This window comes from Zea mays, chromosome 5, assembly GCF_902167145.1.
Source record: "Zea mays cultivar B73 chromosome 5, Zm-B73-REFERENCE-NAM-5.0, whole genome shotgun sequence".
Classification (NCBI taxonomy): Eukaryota; Viridiplantae; Streptophyta; class Magnoliopsida; order Poales; family Poaceae; genus Zea; species Zea mays.
The window spans coordinates 74705031-74720448 of NC_050100.1; the positions used below are offsets into that span (position 1 = coordinate 74705031).

The 15418-nt window shown below is 51.1% G+C and overlaps 1 protein-coding gene across 1 annotated transcript; it reads left to right on the forward strand.

Annotated features, from left to right (window-relative positions):
- Window positions 1-548: 548 nt before the first annotated feature.
- LOC100278883 (Protein LOW PSII ACCUMULATION 2 chloroplastic) lies at window positions 549-2684 on the forward strand. Its single transcript, NM_001152015.1, has 3 exons — window positions 549-955; window positions 1509-1662; window positions 2456-2684. The coding sequence occupies exons 1-2, from the start codon at window positions 580-582 to the stop codon at window positions 1646-1648; spliced, it is 516 nt and encodes a 171-aa protein (NP_001145487.1). The 5' UTR covers window positions 549-579; the 3' UTR covers window positions 1649-1662; window positions 2456-2684.
- The last annotated feature ends 12734 nt before the right edge of the window (window positions 2685-15418 follow it).

Genomic DNA, 15418 nt, shown 5'->3' on the forward strand with positions numbered 1-15418 from the left:
TAGTGATCCGAGCACGTCTAGCGTGGCTAGAGAGCTTGTCGCCTTGGCCGTAAGGACACTTGTAAAACATGTACATCATCGAATATTAAAACCACGCATTTTAAACATCATCTTCAGTTAATATCTTTTACAAACAGCGCCTAACTGAGTTTATATGAAAACATGTAATGGCATACTTCAAAACGAAAGGATGTCATCCTATATAGGTTTTGGTCTAAAAAAGAAAAATGAAACATTTTTTATTTCTTTGGATTTTTTTAAAATATATCTGATTTGTCTTCTCAAACTTTTAACTTAGTTTAGCCCATATGATATGGATCACCACATCAGTAAAACCACTATAGGTGAAAAACAATTGTTTTTTAAAAGGCGAGGGATGCCAAAAAAAATTCTTCTGATTTTGGAATTCAACGAGCAAAATGAGACGAGGGAGTTAAATTGGATTTCCTGGATATAAGAATGAAAGGAAGCCATGGCCCACGAAACACGCGTCCATCCCTCTCTCCGGCCCGGCCCACAAACTCACCTCGTCATCTCCCCCTCAAACTGTCGGATAAGCCGCGCGCCGTCGCCGTGGCCATGGCGTCCCTCTCCCCCGCGCTCCTCCCCGGCGCCGGCGTGACCCTCCTCCGAGCGCCGCCCGTGTTCCGCGTCACCGCCTCTTCCTCGAGCTCGGGGAGCAAGAAGGGCAAGAAGCCCAAGAGCGGCAGCAAGGGCAAGGACACCAAGGCGCTGGAGCCTCCAGCGCCCGTGGTCCGCCGCGCGCCGCCGGGAAGCGCCTCCATATTCCAGCAGCAGAAGAATGAGGCGGCGTCCAGGGCCGGGGGCGCCGGTGGGAAGGGGCCCACGGAGGAGGAGCTACGGCAGCGGCAGGCCAACGAGAACGCCTTCCTCCTCGCCTGGCTTGGGCTAGGCATCATCATCCTTGTCGAGGGCATCGCACTCGCCGCCTCCGGTAATATACGTACTAGCAATTTGGTCTCCAACTTACAGTGCTGCACTCACTTTGATTATGGTGGACTGTTGGTGAATTCAGTTTAGAATATGACTGTAGTCTCCCCAATTGAGGAACTTTGTGCGTACATATGACTATATTAACACAAGGGATGGTGCTATTATTCTGTCAACTATTGATGAATTGAACAAAATTGTCATGGTGGTGGCATTGTGGTAGTTTTTTAGCTCACATGGCAGCTTTTTACCTTTCATAAATAGTCACTGGTGGCTTTTTTTACCTTTCATAAATCGCATTATAGTACTCAAGACATGAGAAATCTTCAAATGTAACATATTGGTGCAGCGATCATCGCAACTCTGGAATTGCCAGGTGCAATTCCTGAATCCTGAACCAATGATACATTGAAGTAATCAGCGACATGAATCTGAGTGTAGCATGATGCACAAAACTATCAAAGAAAGCATAAAACTACTAGTTAAGTTGTGAAAGCTTTTGGTACTGCAGAACTGCTGAGCCAAGTAGTCATGTTTTGAACTTGTATGTCATGCAGGTTTTCTGCCAGAGGAATATGACAGCTTCTTTGTTAAGTACCTTTATCCATCGTTCACTCCAACAGTTGTTCTGTTTTTGGCTGGTACGGTTGGGTATGGTGTCCTCAAATACTTTGAAAGCGAGAAAAGCAAAAGCTAGATGACAGCACGAAGGTGAGACTAAATATAATCATCTTGTGAACATCTAGGCTTTACTTCTCCTAATTTTGTTCACACGCTATTCTACAGTTTATGGTATGTTATGCTTCACTAGAAAGTCAAGATTGAATGATTTCACGATAGAGCTGCTGGTGGATAAGGGCATCTCTTACTCTAGACATCACGATAGAAATATTGATTGATGAGTGAATCTCTTACTCTAGACATCACGATAGAAATATTGATTGATGAGTGAATCTCTTACTCCAGCTGGACCATAGGTTATTTAAGTTGCTCTAAACAGTTTTGTTCCTAGCATTTGTTTTAATGCATGTAATGATGCATAAAGATGCTATTGTGGTATCTACAAATTATAAATCCTGCAATGTGGTAATAATGTGCTTCATAATTAGGTTCTGGATGGTACAAGAAGAGTAACACTGAATAGTAATAATGTGCTTCATAATTAGGTTCTGGATGGTACACCTCAAGAGTTTCTTTTAAGGAAAAAGGGGTTCGTAGTCATTGCTAAGTTTTTTTTTTGCAATGCATATTTGTTTTTTCTGGAAGTTTCACATTACAATTATCTAGACTGGTAGATAATACTTCAATATCATTAGTTTTATCATGATGTTAACTTTCATGATAACATTTGTGCACACTAGTAGCTTCTAGAATCTAGGTGTCCAAAAATAATGTTCCATGCAAAGGTTTTCATGTTTTTTTCATAGGTTTATGTCTGTCTCTGCAACTGCCATCCATTCCCTGCCTCTGATGCTGTTACTAACTTTTATCTTCTTTGATGCAGCATGTTTGGAGCAATGATGAGGGTAGAGTTAGCAAATGTGCTTGTTATGTATGAAGTAGCTTAAAGCAGCAGATATGTGCCAGAGAATAGGCTGGTGTTTTTATTTATTTTTCCTTATATCCTGCATCCCAAATTCCTAATTATTCTTTTTTGTTTGTTTGTAAATTAACGATCAATGGATACTTTCCTGAATATGTATTAAGTTGAGTTGTATATTGGTTTTTGGCGATCAATTGGCTTGTTGAGACCATTTTGACCACACAATTTGCATGGTAGATTGCTGTCAGAGTTTATCCTAAATTTGTTTATCTATTGATAACCATGTAGGAGTGTTTTCGTGTCTACACACTCTTGATATGTAACATGTGTTGGCTCTTTGCATAATATAAAACTAGCTGAGTGCCCGTGCGTTACAACGAGAATATATAATACCAGTATACTATGATAACTTATATACAAAATGTGTGTTATACTGTTATGAGAAAATGTTTCATAATCAATTTATGATCCTAGCCATACATAAATTTTGTTATTTTAATCTAATTGTTTTACCACTACATTGCAACCATCAGTATCATACAGACTTCGATATATGCCACGATTTGTATGATCTCATCATTGTAGAGCACATTCTACACATGCCGGAAGAAATTTCCTCGTACATCGTTAGTCATCAGACATGCACCACCATACGCTCTTGCTTAAATAAAAATGCAAGTGTGTGTTTGCAAAGAGAATTAAAGGTAAGCCGACACAAAAGCTACCCTGACGGTGGCGAGGATGACGAACTGGTCACTGTTATCGATCCTCCTCTGCGTCACCTCCGGCGCCAAGATGACGCCACAATCCTCGATATAGTAGTCGTCGAACGCACGTGACATGACGAGTATCAAAGACTCTTAGTTGGGCTGCCAAACGAAGTGCACCCCGGGCTCATCAGCGAGGTAGTACCCCTGGCCGTTGCACCACCGGATGCGCTACTCCACTACATACATCATGTTCGAGGACACTCACACAACGTCAACAACGTCCATCGTCCCAGCGCACAAGAATTCATGTCCGGTCAGTAGCGACTTACGTGGCAGGTTGGGCTTCAGGTGGACGATTGTCACACCCGGGTTTTAGGGTCCAAAACCCGAGCGCGAAATAATCACCAGGTGTGCTGGGACCAAGTCTCACACATATGATGAAATCATGGCACAGGATCGAATGTCACATCTTTACTACATAACAGGAATTCTATACAAAATAAATCATTATAAGGAGACAACGGTCTAGCAACCCCAAAGTTTATAGGAAGCTCCAATGCAGGGATCCCTTGCCTGACCGCCATCGCAGCAAAATCAACCAAGGACCTCCCTACACTGACCACTCCCCTACTGCCCTTGCCCCTTTCGGGTAAGGTAGTCTTCCACTAGCTTTCCTAATTAATCAGCCAAGGGCGTCCATAAACCCTTGTGGTAGCACTGTTTTCCCGGGTGATCGCTCCATGTTCCAATTAACATAATGATCTTATCATGAACAGTAAATAACAACGGATAACAAAAGTATAATCATGAATAATGTCTATCTCAATGCCCAAATCCACATAAAGCACTAGCAAATACTACCCAGAAGTTTAGTGGTAAACAAGGCATAAAGATAGTCAAACTAGGGTGACCTATTGGGTCCCATCAAAATTAACCTATGCAGATCATTATGATTAATCAGAACATGAATGGGTAAAAAGAAGTGATCAAGGGCACAACTAGCCTGGCACTTGAGATTCCAGGTACCAACTTGCTCTTCAGATTCTCGTGACCTCACCGCTATTCGTAGCAATACATACAAATAGGCAAGAATCATATGAAAATAACAGTACACCAAACATGAGAACAAACAGCGTAAGAATATTCTACGCGATGCTACAAGATCGTGGGATCGAGAACCACTAAAATCGGAGTCATGGTTAAGGAGTTATGATCTATAAAAGCTCTACGTGACTTAAATATTAAACTATAGTATAGATCATATGAGAGATTATTCTATAAATAATTATCTCAACTTTAATCTAAGTCATTATTTGATTAAAGATTATCTAGTTAAATTATAACCATAAAGTTAGAATACTATATTAATATTAAAGAAATTAATCCAATAGACATAGATTAACCCAATTATAAAAGTACGGGATAACATACAATAAGTGTTTCTATTGTGTAGTAGATATTTATACAAAACTAACGCAACTTGAACGGATCAATTCGGAGTTAAAACGGGGAAGTTATGAATTTCTGAAGATTTTGTGTTCGGTATAAGATTAAATATGATATTAATTTTAATGTAACTTTAATGTCAAAACAGAGATATTATGTGATACACAATAATATTATAGAATTATAGAAATTGGAATGGGTCAATTGGAAGTTCATATGAATTTTATATGAATTAAACAAACTCTAGCCATTAAAAAAATAAATTTCTAATTCCTTTTCCTGGATTTCCTATTCACTGGACTGGGCGCATGAGTACATAAAAATCCAGGGGCTAAACCATAAATATTTCCCAGACTCAGAGTACTACACAATGGATCACGGGTTGATTCCCAAATTCTTCGAGGTCTCTTATGCAAAACTACGTAGCCGAAGGGGTATCGTTGCTTTTCGGCCGTTCGATCAGAAACGAACGACCCAAATTTGCTCTGATAATAATCCGAACCGGTACGTAATCTTAACCGTTGGATCATAGATCCACGGATCAAAACCCCACACGCCCACATCTAATCCCAACCGCTTACTAGAGGATCGACGGTCCAGATCGGATCTAGCCGAAACAACCCTGACCATTTCATCTAAGTCGACCATAAGGAGATCAACGGCCAGCGGCCATCACCTCGCCGTTCATCTTCAACCTCCCGATGCAGCAGCGCCTGGCTTCCCACGGCGGCGAGCCCACCAGAGTGAACGCCAACTGGTCCCCTAGTGACCAATACGCCTCCCCGAACTGTTCTACGCGCAAAGGAGGTCGAGGGAAATACGATGATTGAGGACTTACTAGCGATTTGGTGCCGCGACGACAACTACCCACGGTACGCGCGATAGCATGGCGGAGTTTCCACTCCGGCGAGGCATTCTGGTGGTCCAGAGTGCGATTCTGCCCAAGAGAAGCCGCGACGAGCATCAGAGAGGACCAGCGATTGCCCTCGGTCGATTCCGATCGCCCAACACCAGGTATAATGGTTTCCCCTCCTGCGGCGGCGCCATCCTTAGCTCCATTCGCCCCTCTCGAGCGGTCATACGAGTGGCCCGCCATGCCCACACGATCCCCAGACACCAGTGGTTCTCCGTGATCACCCATCGAAGCCCAAGCGGCAGAGGTCGAGGCGAATTGCACGACAGAGGCAAGGTCATGGCTGCTCTCTCTCTCTCCTGTTCCTCACGGTAATGGAGCTCCTGAACTCGGCTGCTTAGTTGGCCTCTGTTCTAGGGATTAGGGATGCGAGGCGGCGTGGTCGCTTTATAGCTAGTGAGTCCGCGACGAGGGGGATTCGAGCAGGGGACACGCCCGCCGAATTCGGCGGATTCAGTTGCAACAGCCCCGATCTGAGCTCGGTCACGGTAGAAGATGGAGCTGACGAAGATGGCCCGCGTGCAAGTGGCTGGAGCGAGGTAATCAGCGGCTGGCCAAAGGGGCCCGCATGTCAGCGCTAAGGTGACCCAAATTAGCCCAGTGTACCGTTTTAAAGGAAAGATGGGCCAGCGTGAGAGAGATGGGGAAGTGGGCCGACTGGCAGGCCAGTTCTGCGGAAGATGGGCTAGCACGAGGGGAAAATGGCCAAGGCACCAAATGGGGTCTTCTCCTTTTTTATTTATTTCTGTTTGCATTTTCTCCACTAAATTTCAAACTCTAGTATTTGAATTCAAACTTGTTTGTGAGTTCATACACAGGTTGAATTCCCACATAAGGTTCTAATATACAAAATTATAAATATTCATATATATATTCCTTTGTATATTCTTTTCCTTATTTCTCTTTATATTTTCAAGTTCTATTTTTTCAAACTTAAACTTTTCTAAAAAATTTGAGTACAATTGTAAACATACAAGAATTCCAGCATGGTATGCATTTTACTATATTTATTTATTTGTTGTTTAACCGATATAACTCCATTAATTGAATATGCACAAATAAAAGAAAATCAAGTACTCTCCAACGGTTCCATAATCCTAAAACATCCACTTATAAATATATTTATTTATTTATCTTATTATATTTCCCTTATACAAATTTTAGGGCTTTACAAATCCTACCCCCTTAACAGAAATCTCGTCCTCGAGATTTGTAAGAAAGAGGATATGGGAAGAGTGATTTGAAATTTAGCTTTTAGTTTCTAATTAGTTCAAAATCAAGAGTCTCTCTTTTTTCATTAGTAAGTGATTAGGAGAGCATGGGTATATATATGTATGTCCACTTTATTATGTAGGATAGAAGATGTCTTTAGAGCATAGATAGGTTTGGTTAAGAAAGTGTAGGGTAAGAAAAGACTCCATCCAAGATTGTGGCTCTTGATTCTTTTGAAGATCTGGCTTGAATCTTATCCTTGATTTGATGAGGTCGATCATCTTCGATCTTCGTTTTTGAAGTTGTTATCCGAATTAGGGACATGTAGTTAAGATAAAGTAGTAGGTGGAGCAGTTAGTTTAGTAGATGGCTATAAGTTAAATGATATTAGTCATAATCTGGTTTGGCTGTTTTGCTTCTGAATGGTTTGGATAGGTTATGTAACCTATTATGTAGGTCAGGTTGTTGGGTATGGCCGAGTTGATCTAAGTCACCGATTTAAGCTTAGGTGAATTAGGAGTACGACCTTAACTTTTGTACTAGCATTAAATAACTCACTCTAGATTAGATCATAATAGATTAGATAGAATCTAGATTAGGTTGGTATGACTAGATTAAACTAGTTAAGATATGATTATTTTGGATTAGATCATGGTTGTTACACTAGTGTGGGATAAATATGCTTATTTAGGGCAAGATGAATCCATAAGGATAAGGTAGAATCTTTTGAGATAAGATGGATTTATGAGTGTAGGATAGAATCTTTTAAGATAAGATGAATATTGTTAGGCTAGATACTTTAAAGAGGGATAATCTAGTTTGTCTAGTTATTTTTATAAGCATTTTTTTCTATATGTATATGCAGATGTAATTGTGGACATTACTCCACAACTCATCACACTCAATCAAAGATCCAAATCAAACCAATATCATAAGAACAAACATTCAAGCATATAGATACTTATAAAAATAGTTTTGTTTAGGTTCCTAAGATTAGGTCCCTATTACTAAAGGTCACTTTAGGTACAAGATTTCAAGGTCTGAAATCCACATTTGTCTTTAGAATGAAAAGGTAAGAGTAATCAGAGTAAAGCGGAAATAAATGCGAGTAGATTAAGATAAGTTTAGAAAAGAATCAGAGTAGCAAAGGTAAGTAAATAATGGTTGTCCAGTTCTATCTAGGTTTCGTCCTACAATCAACATTCCTCTGATACCACTTCTGTCACACCCGGGTTTTAGGGGTCCAAAACCCAAGCGTGAAATAATCACCAGGTGTGCTGGGACCAAGTCTCACACATATGATGAAATCATGGCACAGGATCGAATGTCACATCTTTACTACATAACAGGAATTCTATACAAAAAAATAATTACATTATAAGGAGACAACGGTCCAGCAACCCCAAAGTTGACTGGGAGACGACGACCTAGACCTCTCACGAACACATCGCAGCATCCTCCATGCGCCTCATCCTGTGGTACCTGTTCTTGACCTGTGGGGGGGTGTGAGACAGCAAGAGTGAGCTCACATACGTTCATCGCTCAACAAGTTGTGGGGAATAATGTGCATGAACTCGCCAAAGGTGGAAGCTCACGTGAAGTGTAAGGCTTACCAAAGAGGATGGTTAGAGCTGATCATTGCTTTTAAAGTTGGTCAAAATTTTATTAGCAGTTACTAAGTATAAGTAAATACCAACCCAATTAAGAAAAGTAATGTCGGGGACCATAATTAGGGGTACCCTCAAGACGCCTAATTCTCAGCTGGTAACCCCCATCAGCATAAAGCTGCAAAGGCCTGATGGGTACGATTAAGTCAGGGCTCAGTCCACACGAGTGACTCGATCACGCTTCACCCGAGCCTAGCCTTGGCCAAGGGCAGCCGACCTCGAGAGACTTCCGTCTCGCCCGAGGCCCCCCTTTTTACGGCGGACACACCACCGGCTCGCCCGAGGCCTTGGCTTCGCTCAGAAGCAACCCTGACTAAATCGCCACACCGACTGACCAAGTTGCAGGAGCATTTAACGCAAAGGTGGCCTGACACCTTTATCCTGACACGCGCCCCCCCCGGCAGAGCCGAAGTGACCGCTGTCACTCCACCGCTCCACTGACCAGTCTGACAGAAGGACAGCGCCGCCTGCGCCACTCCGACTGCGGTGCCGCTCGACAGAGTGAGTCTGACAGGCAGTCAGGCCTTGCCAAAGGCGCCACGGCGAACTCCGCTCCGCCCGACCCCAGGGCTCGGACTCGGGCTAAGACCCGGAAGACGGCGAACTCCGCTCCGCCCGACCCCAGGGCTCGGACTCGGGCTAAGACCCGGAAGACGGCGAACTCCGCTCCGCCCGACCCCAGGGCTCGGACTCGGGCTAAGATCCGGAAGACGGCGAACTCCGCTCCGCCCGACCCCAGGGCGGGCTAAGACCCGGAAGACGGCGAACTCCGCTCCGCCCGACCCCAGGGCTCGGACTCGGGCTAAGACCCGGAAGACGACGAAACTCCGCCTCGCCCGACCCCAGGGCTCGGACTCCGCCCTGGCCTCGGCCGAACGACCTTCGCCTCGCCCGACCCCATGGCTCGGACTTGGCCTCGGCAACAGAAGACAGACTCAACCTCGGCTTCGGAGGAGCCCCCACGTCACCCTGCCTAGGGCACAGGCCCGCCACGTCAACAGGAAGCGCCATCATCGTCCTACCCCGAATCGACTCGGGTCACAGAGAACAAGACCGGCGTCCCATCCGGCCAGCTCCGCCGGATGGGCAATGATGGCGCTCCACAAGCTCTGTGACGACGGCGGCCCCCAGCTCTCTTACGGAAGCAGGGCGACGTCAGCAAGGACTCGACCGCTCCAACAGCTGTCCCTCCGCCAGGCTCCGTCGCACCTCCGACAGCCACGACATCACGCCAGCAAGGTGCCAAGACCTCTCCGGCTGCCACATTGGCATGTACCTAGGGCGCTAGCTCTCTCTCCGCTAGACACATAGCACTCTGCTGCACCCCCCATTGTACACCTGGATCCTCTCCTTACGACTATAAAAGGGAGGACCAGGGCCTTCTTAGAGAAGGTTGGCCGCACGGGACCGAGGACGGGACAAGCGCTCTCTTGGGGCCGCTCGCTTCCCTCACCCGCGTGGACGCTTGTAACCCCCCTACTGCAAGCGCACCCGACCTGGGCGCGGGACGAACACGAAGGCCGCGGGACTTCCACCTCACTCACGCCCGACTCCGGCCACCTCGCCTCTCCCCCCTTCGCGCTTGCCCACGCGCTCGACCCATCTGGGCTGGGGCACGCAGCACACTCACTCGTCGGCTTAGGGACCCCCTGTCTCGAAACGCCGACAGTTGGCGCGCCAGGTAGGGGCCTGCTGCGTGCTGACGAACAGCTCCCCGTCAAGCTCCAGATGGGCAGTCTCCAGCAACCTCTCCAGCCCGGGGCGGTGCTTCGTTTCGGGACTCTTGAGTTCATGTCCTTCGACGGCAGCTACGACATGATACTTCTTCCACCGCCGCGCGACAACGACAATGGCGGCCGACAACCCGCCCGCCGGCGGCGGAATCGACGACACCTTCCCCGCGTGGTGGAAGAACAACACTTGAGCTCGCTCCGTTCTCTCCCCCGCCAACGGAGGAGGAGGCGGGGCCATCAAGGCCAAGCGGGAGGCCGCGCTTTGTTGGCCGTCAAGCGAATCGACGCCCCCGACGCCCCGACGGAAGGCACGCCGGACGTCGACCTCGCGTTCAAGACAAAGGCAAGCGCCGTCCCCCCGCGACACGCTGACCCCGAGCAAGAAGACGACGCCGGCGCGCTCGCGGAAAGCCTGTAGGACGTCGCCCTCGTACCTGAGATGACGGTGCAACCAGTCCCCGATGTGACTACGTCGCTCCTCGTCGACCAAAAGGTACCGACTAACTCCCATCTTACGTCATTTCGACTCGGCCTCAACCCGCCAAACGACCTCGCTTTGGTGGGCGCTCTCATTGAGGCGAGTGCAACCCCACTGGGGTTTCGTATACGGTCGCCTTGGGACCGGCTGACGGACGTCTCGACCTACGGGCCCTCTGGGTCCGAGGAAGATGACGATCCCAGCATCTGTTGGGATTTCTCCTGACTTGGCAACCCCAGTGCCGTGCGGGACTTCATGACCGCATGTGACTACTGCCTCTCCGACTGTTCCGACGGAAGCCGCAGCCTTGGCGACGAGAGCTGCGGCCCAAGCCGCGAATGTTTCCACATCGAGCTAGGGGATCCTTCCGAAGGCAACCATCTCGGCATGCCGGAGGACGGTGATCTTCCTAGGCCGGTGCCTCGCGCCGACATCCCACGGGAGCTAGCTGTGGTCCCCGCTCCGGCGGGGGGTTACGACCCACAACTCGAGCAAGTCCGCGAGGCGCAGGCCAGGCTCAACGAGGGAACAGGAGCGCTTGAGCCGATCCGTCGGGACGTCGGGCAGGTATGGGCGGGCCAACCCCTGGCCGGAGAAATACGTCACCTGCCCCAAGGTCTCCAGCACCGCGTCACCAACGATGCCAGGGTCAGGCCGCCGCCCGCATCCAGCGGGGTTGGTCAGAACCTGGCAGCCGCAGCGATGCTCCTCCGCGCGATGCCGGAGCCATCAACCACCGAGGGTCGGCGAATCCAGGGAGAGCTCAAGAATCTCCTGGAAGGCGCTGCGGCCCGACGGGCCGAGAGCACTGCCTCCCGAAGGCAAGGATATCCCTCAGAACCTCATGCCGCGACTTCCCGATTCATGCGGGAAGCCTCGGTCTACACCGGGCGCACGCGCAACACCGCGCCTGCGGCCCCGGGCCACCTCGGCAACGAGCACCATCGACGCGACCGTCGGGCCCACCTCGACGAAAGGGTGCGCCGAGGCTACCACCCCAGGCGTGGGGGGCGCTACGACAGCGGGGAGGATCGGAGTCCCTCGCCCGAACCACCCGGTCCGCAGGCCTTCAGTCGGGCCATCCGACGGGCGCCATTCCCGACCCGGTTCCGACCCCCGACTACTATCACGAAGTACTCGGGGGAAACGAGACCGGAACTGTGGCTCGCGGACTACCGCCTTGCCTGCCAACTGGGTGGGACGGACGACGACAACCTCATCATCCGTAACCTCCCCCTGTTCCTCTCCGACACTGCTCGCGCCTGGTTGGAGCACCTGCCTCCGGGGCAGATCTCCAACTGGGACGACTTGGTCCAAGCCTTCGCTGGCAATTTCCAGGGCACATACGTGCGCCCCGGGAATTCCTGGGACCTTCGAAGCTGCCGGCAATAGCCGGGGGAGTCGCTCCGGGACTACATCCGGCGATTCTCGAAGCAGCGCACCGAGCTGCCCAACATCACCGACTCGGATGTCATCGGCGCGTTCCTCGCCGGCACCACTTGCCGCGACCTGGTGAGCAAGCTGGGTCGCAAGACCCCCACCAGGGCGAGCGAGCTGATGGACATCGCCACCAAGTTCGCCTCTGGCCAGGAGGCGGTCGAGGCTATCTTCCGAAAGGACAAGCAGCCCCAGGGCCGCCCATCGGAAGAGGCTCCCGAGGCGTCTGCTCCGCGCGGTGCCAAGAAGAAAGGCAAGAAGAAGTCGCAATCGAAACGCGACGCCGCTGACGCGGACCTTGTCGCCGCCGCCGAGTACAAGAACCCTCGGAAGCCCCCCGGAGGTGCAAACCTCTTTGACGAGATGCTCAAGGAGCCGTGCCCCTACCATCAGGGGCCCGTCAAGCACACCCTCGAGGAATGCGTTATGCTTCGGCGTCACTTCCACAGGGCCGGGCCACCCGCCGAGGGTGGCAGGGCCCGCGACGACGACAAGAATGAAGATCACCAAGCAGGAGAGTTCCCCGAGGTCCGCGACTGCTTCATGATCTATGGAGGGCATGCGGCGAATGCCTCGGCTCGGCATCTCAAGCAAGAGCGCCGGGAGGTCTGCTCGGTGAAGGTGGCGGCGCCAGTCTACCTAGACTGGTCCGACAAGCCCATCACCTTCGACCAGGCCGACCACCCCGACCATGTGCCGAGCCCGGGGAAATACCCGCTCGTCGTCGACCCCGTTGTCGGCAATGTCAGGCTCACCAAGGTCCTGATGGATGGGGGCAGCTGCCTCAACATCATCTACGCCGAGACCCTCAAGCTCCTGCGCGTCGATCTGTCCTCCGTCCGAGCAGGCGCTGCGCCCTTCCACGGGATCATCCCTGGGAAGCGCGTCCAGCCCCTCGGGCGACTTGACCTCCCCGTCTGCTTCGGGACGCCCTCCAACTTCCGAAGGGAGACCCTGACGTTCGAGGTGGTCGGGTTCCGAGGAACCTACCACGCCGTACTAGGGAGGCCATGCTACGCGAAGTTCATGGCCGTCCCCAACTACACCTACCTGAAGCTCAAGATGCCGGGCCCCAACGGGGTCATCAACGTCGGCCCCACGTACAAACACGCGTTCGAATGCGACATGGAGTGCGTGGAGTACGCCGAGGCCTTCGCCGAGTCCGAGGCCCTCATCGCCGACCTGGAGAACCTCTCCAAGGAGGTGCCAGACGTGAAGCGCCATGCCGGCAACTTCGAGCCAGCAGAGACGGTTAAGGCCGTCCCTCTTGACCCCAGTGGCGACACCACCAAGCAGGTCCGGATCGGTTCCGGGCTCGACCCCAAATAGGAAGCAGTGCTCGTCGACTTTCTCCGCGCAAACGCCGACGTCTTTGCGTGGAGTCCCTCGGACATGCCCGGCATACCGAGGGATGTCGCCGAGCACTCGCTGGATATTCGGGCCGAAGCCCGACCCGTCAGGCAGTCTCTGCGCCGATTCGACGAGGAGAAGCGCAGAGTGATTGGCGAAGAGATCCACAAGCTAATGGCAGCAGGGTTCATCAAAGAGGTATTCCATCCCGAATGGCTTGCCAACCCTGTGCTTGTGAGGAAGAAAGGGGGGAAATGGCGGATGTGTGTAGACTACACTGGTCTCAACAAAGCATGTCCGAAGGTTCCCTACCCTCTGCCTCGCATCGATCAAATCGTGGATTCCACCGCTGGGTGCGAAACCCTGTCCTTCCTCGATGCCTACTCAGGGTATCACCAGATCCGGATGAAAGAGTCCGACCAGCTCGCGACTTCTTTCATCACGCCGTTCGGCATGTACTGCTATGTCACCATGCCGTTCGGTTTGAGGAATGCGGGCGCGACGTACCAACGGTGCATGAACCATGTGTTCGGCGAACACATCGGTCGCATAGTCGAGGCCTACGTCGATGACATCGTAGTCAAGACAAGGAAGGCTTCCGACCTCCTCTCCGACCTTGAAGTGACATTCCGATGTCTCAAGGCGAAAGGAGTCAAGCTCAATCCTAAGAAGTGTGTCTTCGGGGTGCCCCGAGGCATGCTCCTAGGGTTCATCGTCTCCGAGCGAGGCATTGAGGCCAACCCGGAGAAGATCGCGGCCATCACCAGCATGGGACCCATCAAGGACTTAAAAGGTGTACAGAGGGTCATGGGATGCCTCGCGGCCCTGAGCCGTTTCATCTCACGCCTCGGCGAAAGAGGTCTGCCTCTGTACCGCCTCTTAAGGAAGGCCGAGTGTTTCGCTTGGACCCCTGAGGCCGAGGAAGCCCTCGGCAACCTGAAGGCGCTCCTTACAAAGGCGCCTGTCTTGGTGCCCCCGGCGGATGGAGAAGCCCTCTTGGTCTACGTCGCCGCGACCACTCAGGTGGTTAGCGCCGCGATTGTGGTCGAGAGGCAAGAGGAAGGGCATGCATTGCCCGTTCAGAGGCCGGTCTACTTCGTCAGCGAAGTGCTGTCCGAGACCAAGATCCGCTACCCACAAGTTCAAAAGCTGCTGTATGCTGTGATCCTGACAAGGCGGAAGCTACGACACTACTTCGAGTCTCATCCGGTAACTGTGGTGTCATCCTTCCCCCTGGGGGAGATCATCCAGTGCCGAGAGGCCTCGGGCAGGATCGCAAAGTGGGCGGTGGAAATCATGGGCGAAACGATCTCGTTCGCCCCTCGGAAGGCCATCAAGTCTCAGGTGTTGGTGGACTTCGTGGCCGAATGGGTTGACACCCAGTTGCCGACGGCTCCGATCCAACCGGAGCTCTGGACCATGTTTTTCGACGGGTCGCTTATGAAGACAGGAGCCGACGCGGGCCTGCTCTTCATCTCGCCCCTTGGAAAGCACTTGCGCTACGTGTTGCGCCTCCATTTCCCGGCGTCCAACAATGTGGCCGAGTACGAAGTTCTGGTCAACGGGTTGCGGATCGCCATCGAGCTAGGGGTCAGACGCCTCGACGCCCGCGGTGATTCGCAGCTCGTCATCGACCAAGTCATGAAGAACTCCCACTGCCGCGACCCGAAGATGGAGGCCTACTGTGACGAGGTTCGGCGCCTGGAAGACAAGTTCTTCGGGCTCGAGCTCAACCACATCGCTCGGCGCTACAACAAAACCGCAGACGAGCTGGCTAAAATAGCCTCGGGGCGAACGACGGTCCCCCCGGACGTCTTCTCCCGGGATCTGCATCAACCCTCTGTCAAGATCGATGACGCGCCCGAGCCCGAGGTACCCTCGGCTCAGCCCGAGGCACCCTCGGCACAGCCCGAGGTACCCTCGGCCCCCGAGGGCGAGGCACTGGACGTCGAGGAAGAGCAGAGCGGGGCCACGCCAG

Excerpts from the sequence above, each read along its gene's own strand:
- LOC100278883 (NM_001152015.1), top strand. The coding sequence starts at position 580 with ATGGCGTCCCTCTCCCCCGCGCTCCTCCCCGGCGCCGGCGTGACCCTC. Across the intron at positions 956-1,508 it reads CATCGCACTCGCCGCCTCCG|GTTTTCTGCCAGAGGAATAT; the intron begins GTAATATACGTA and ends TATGTCATGCAG.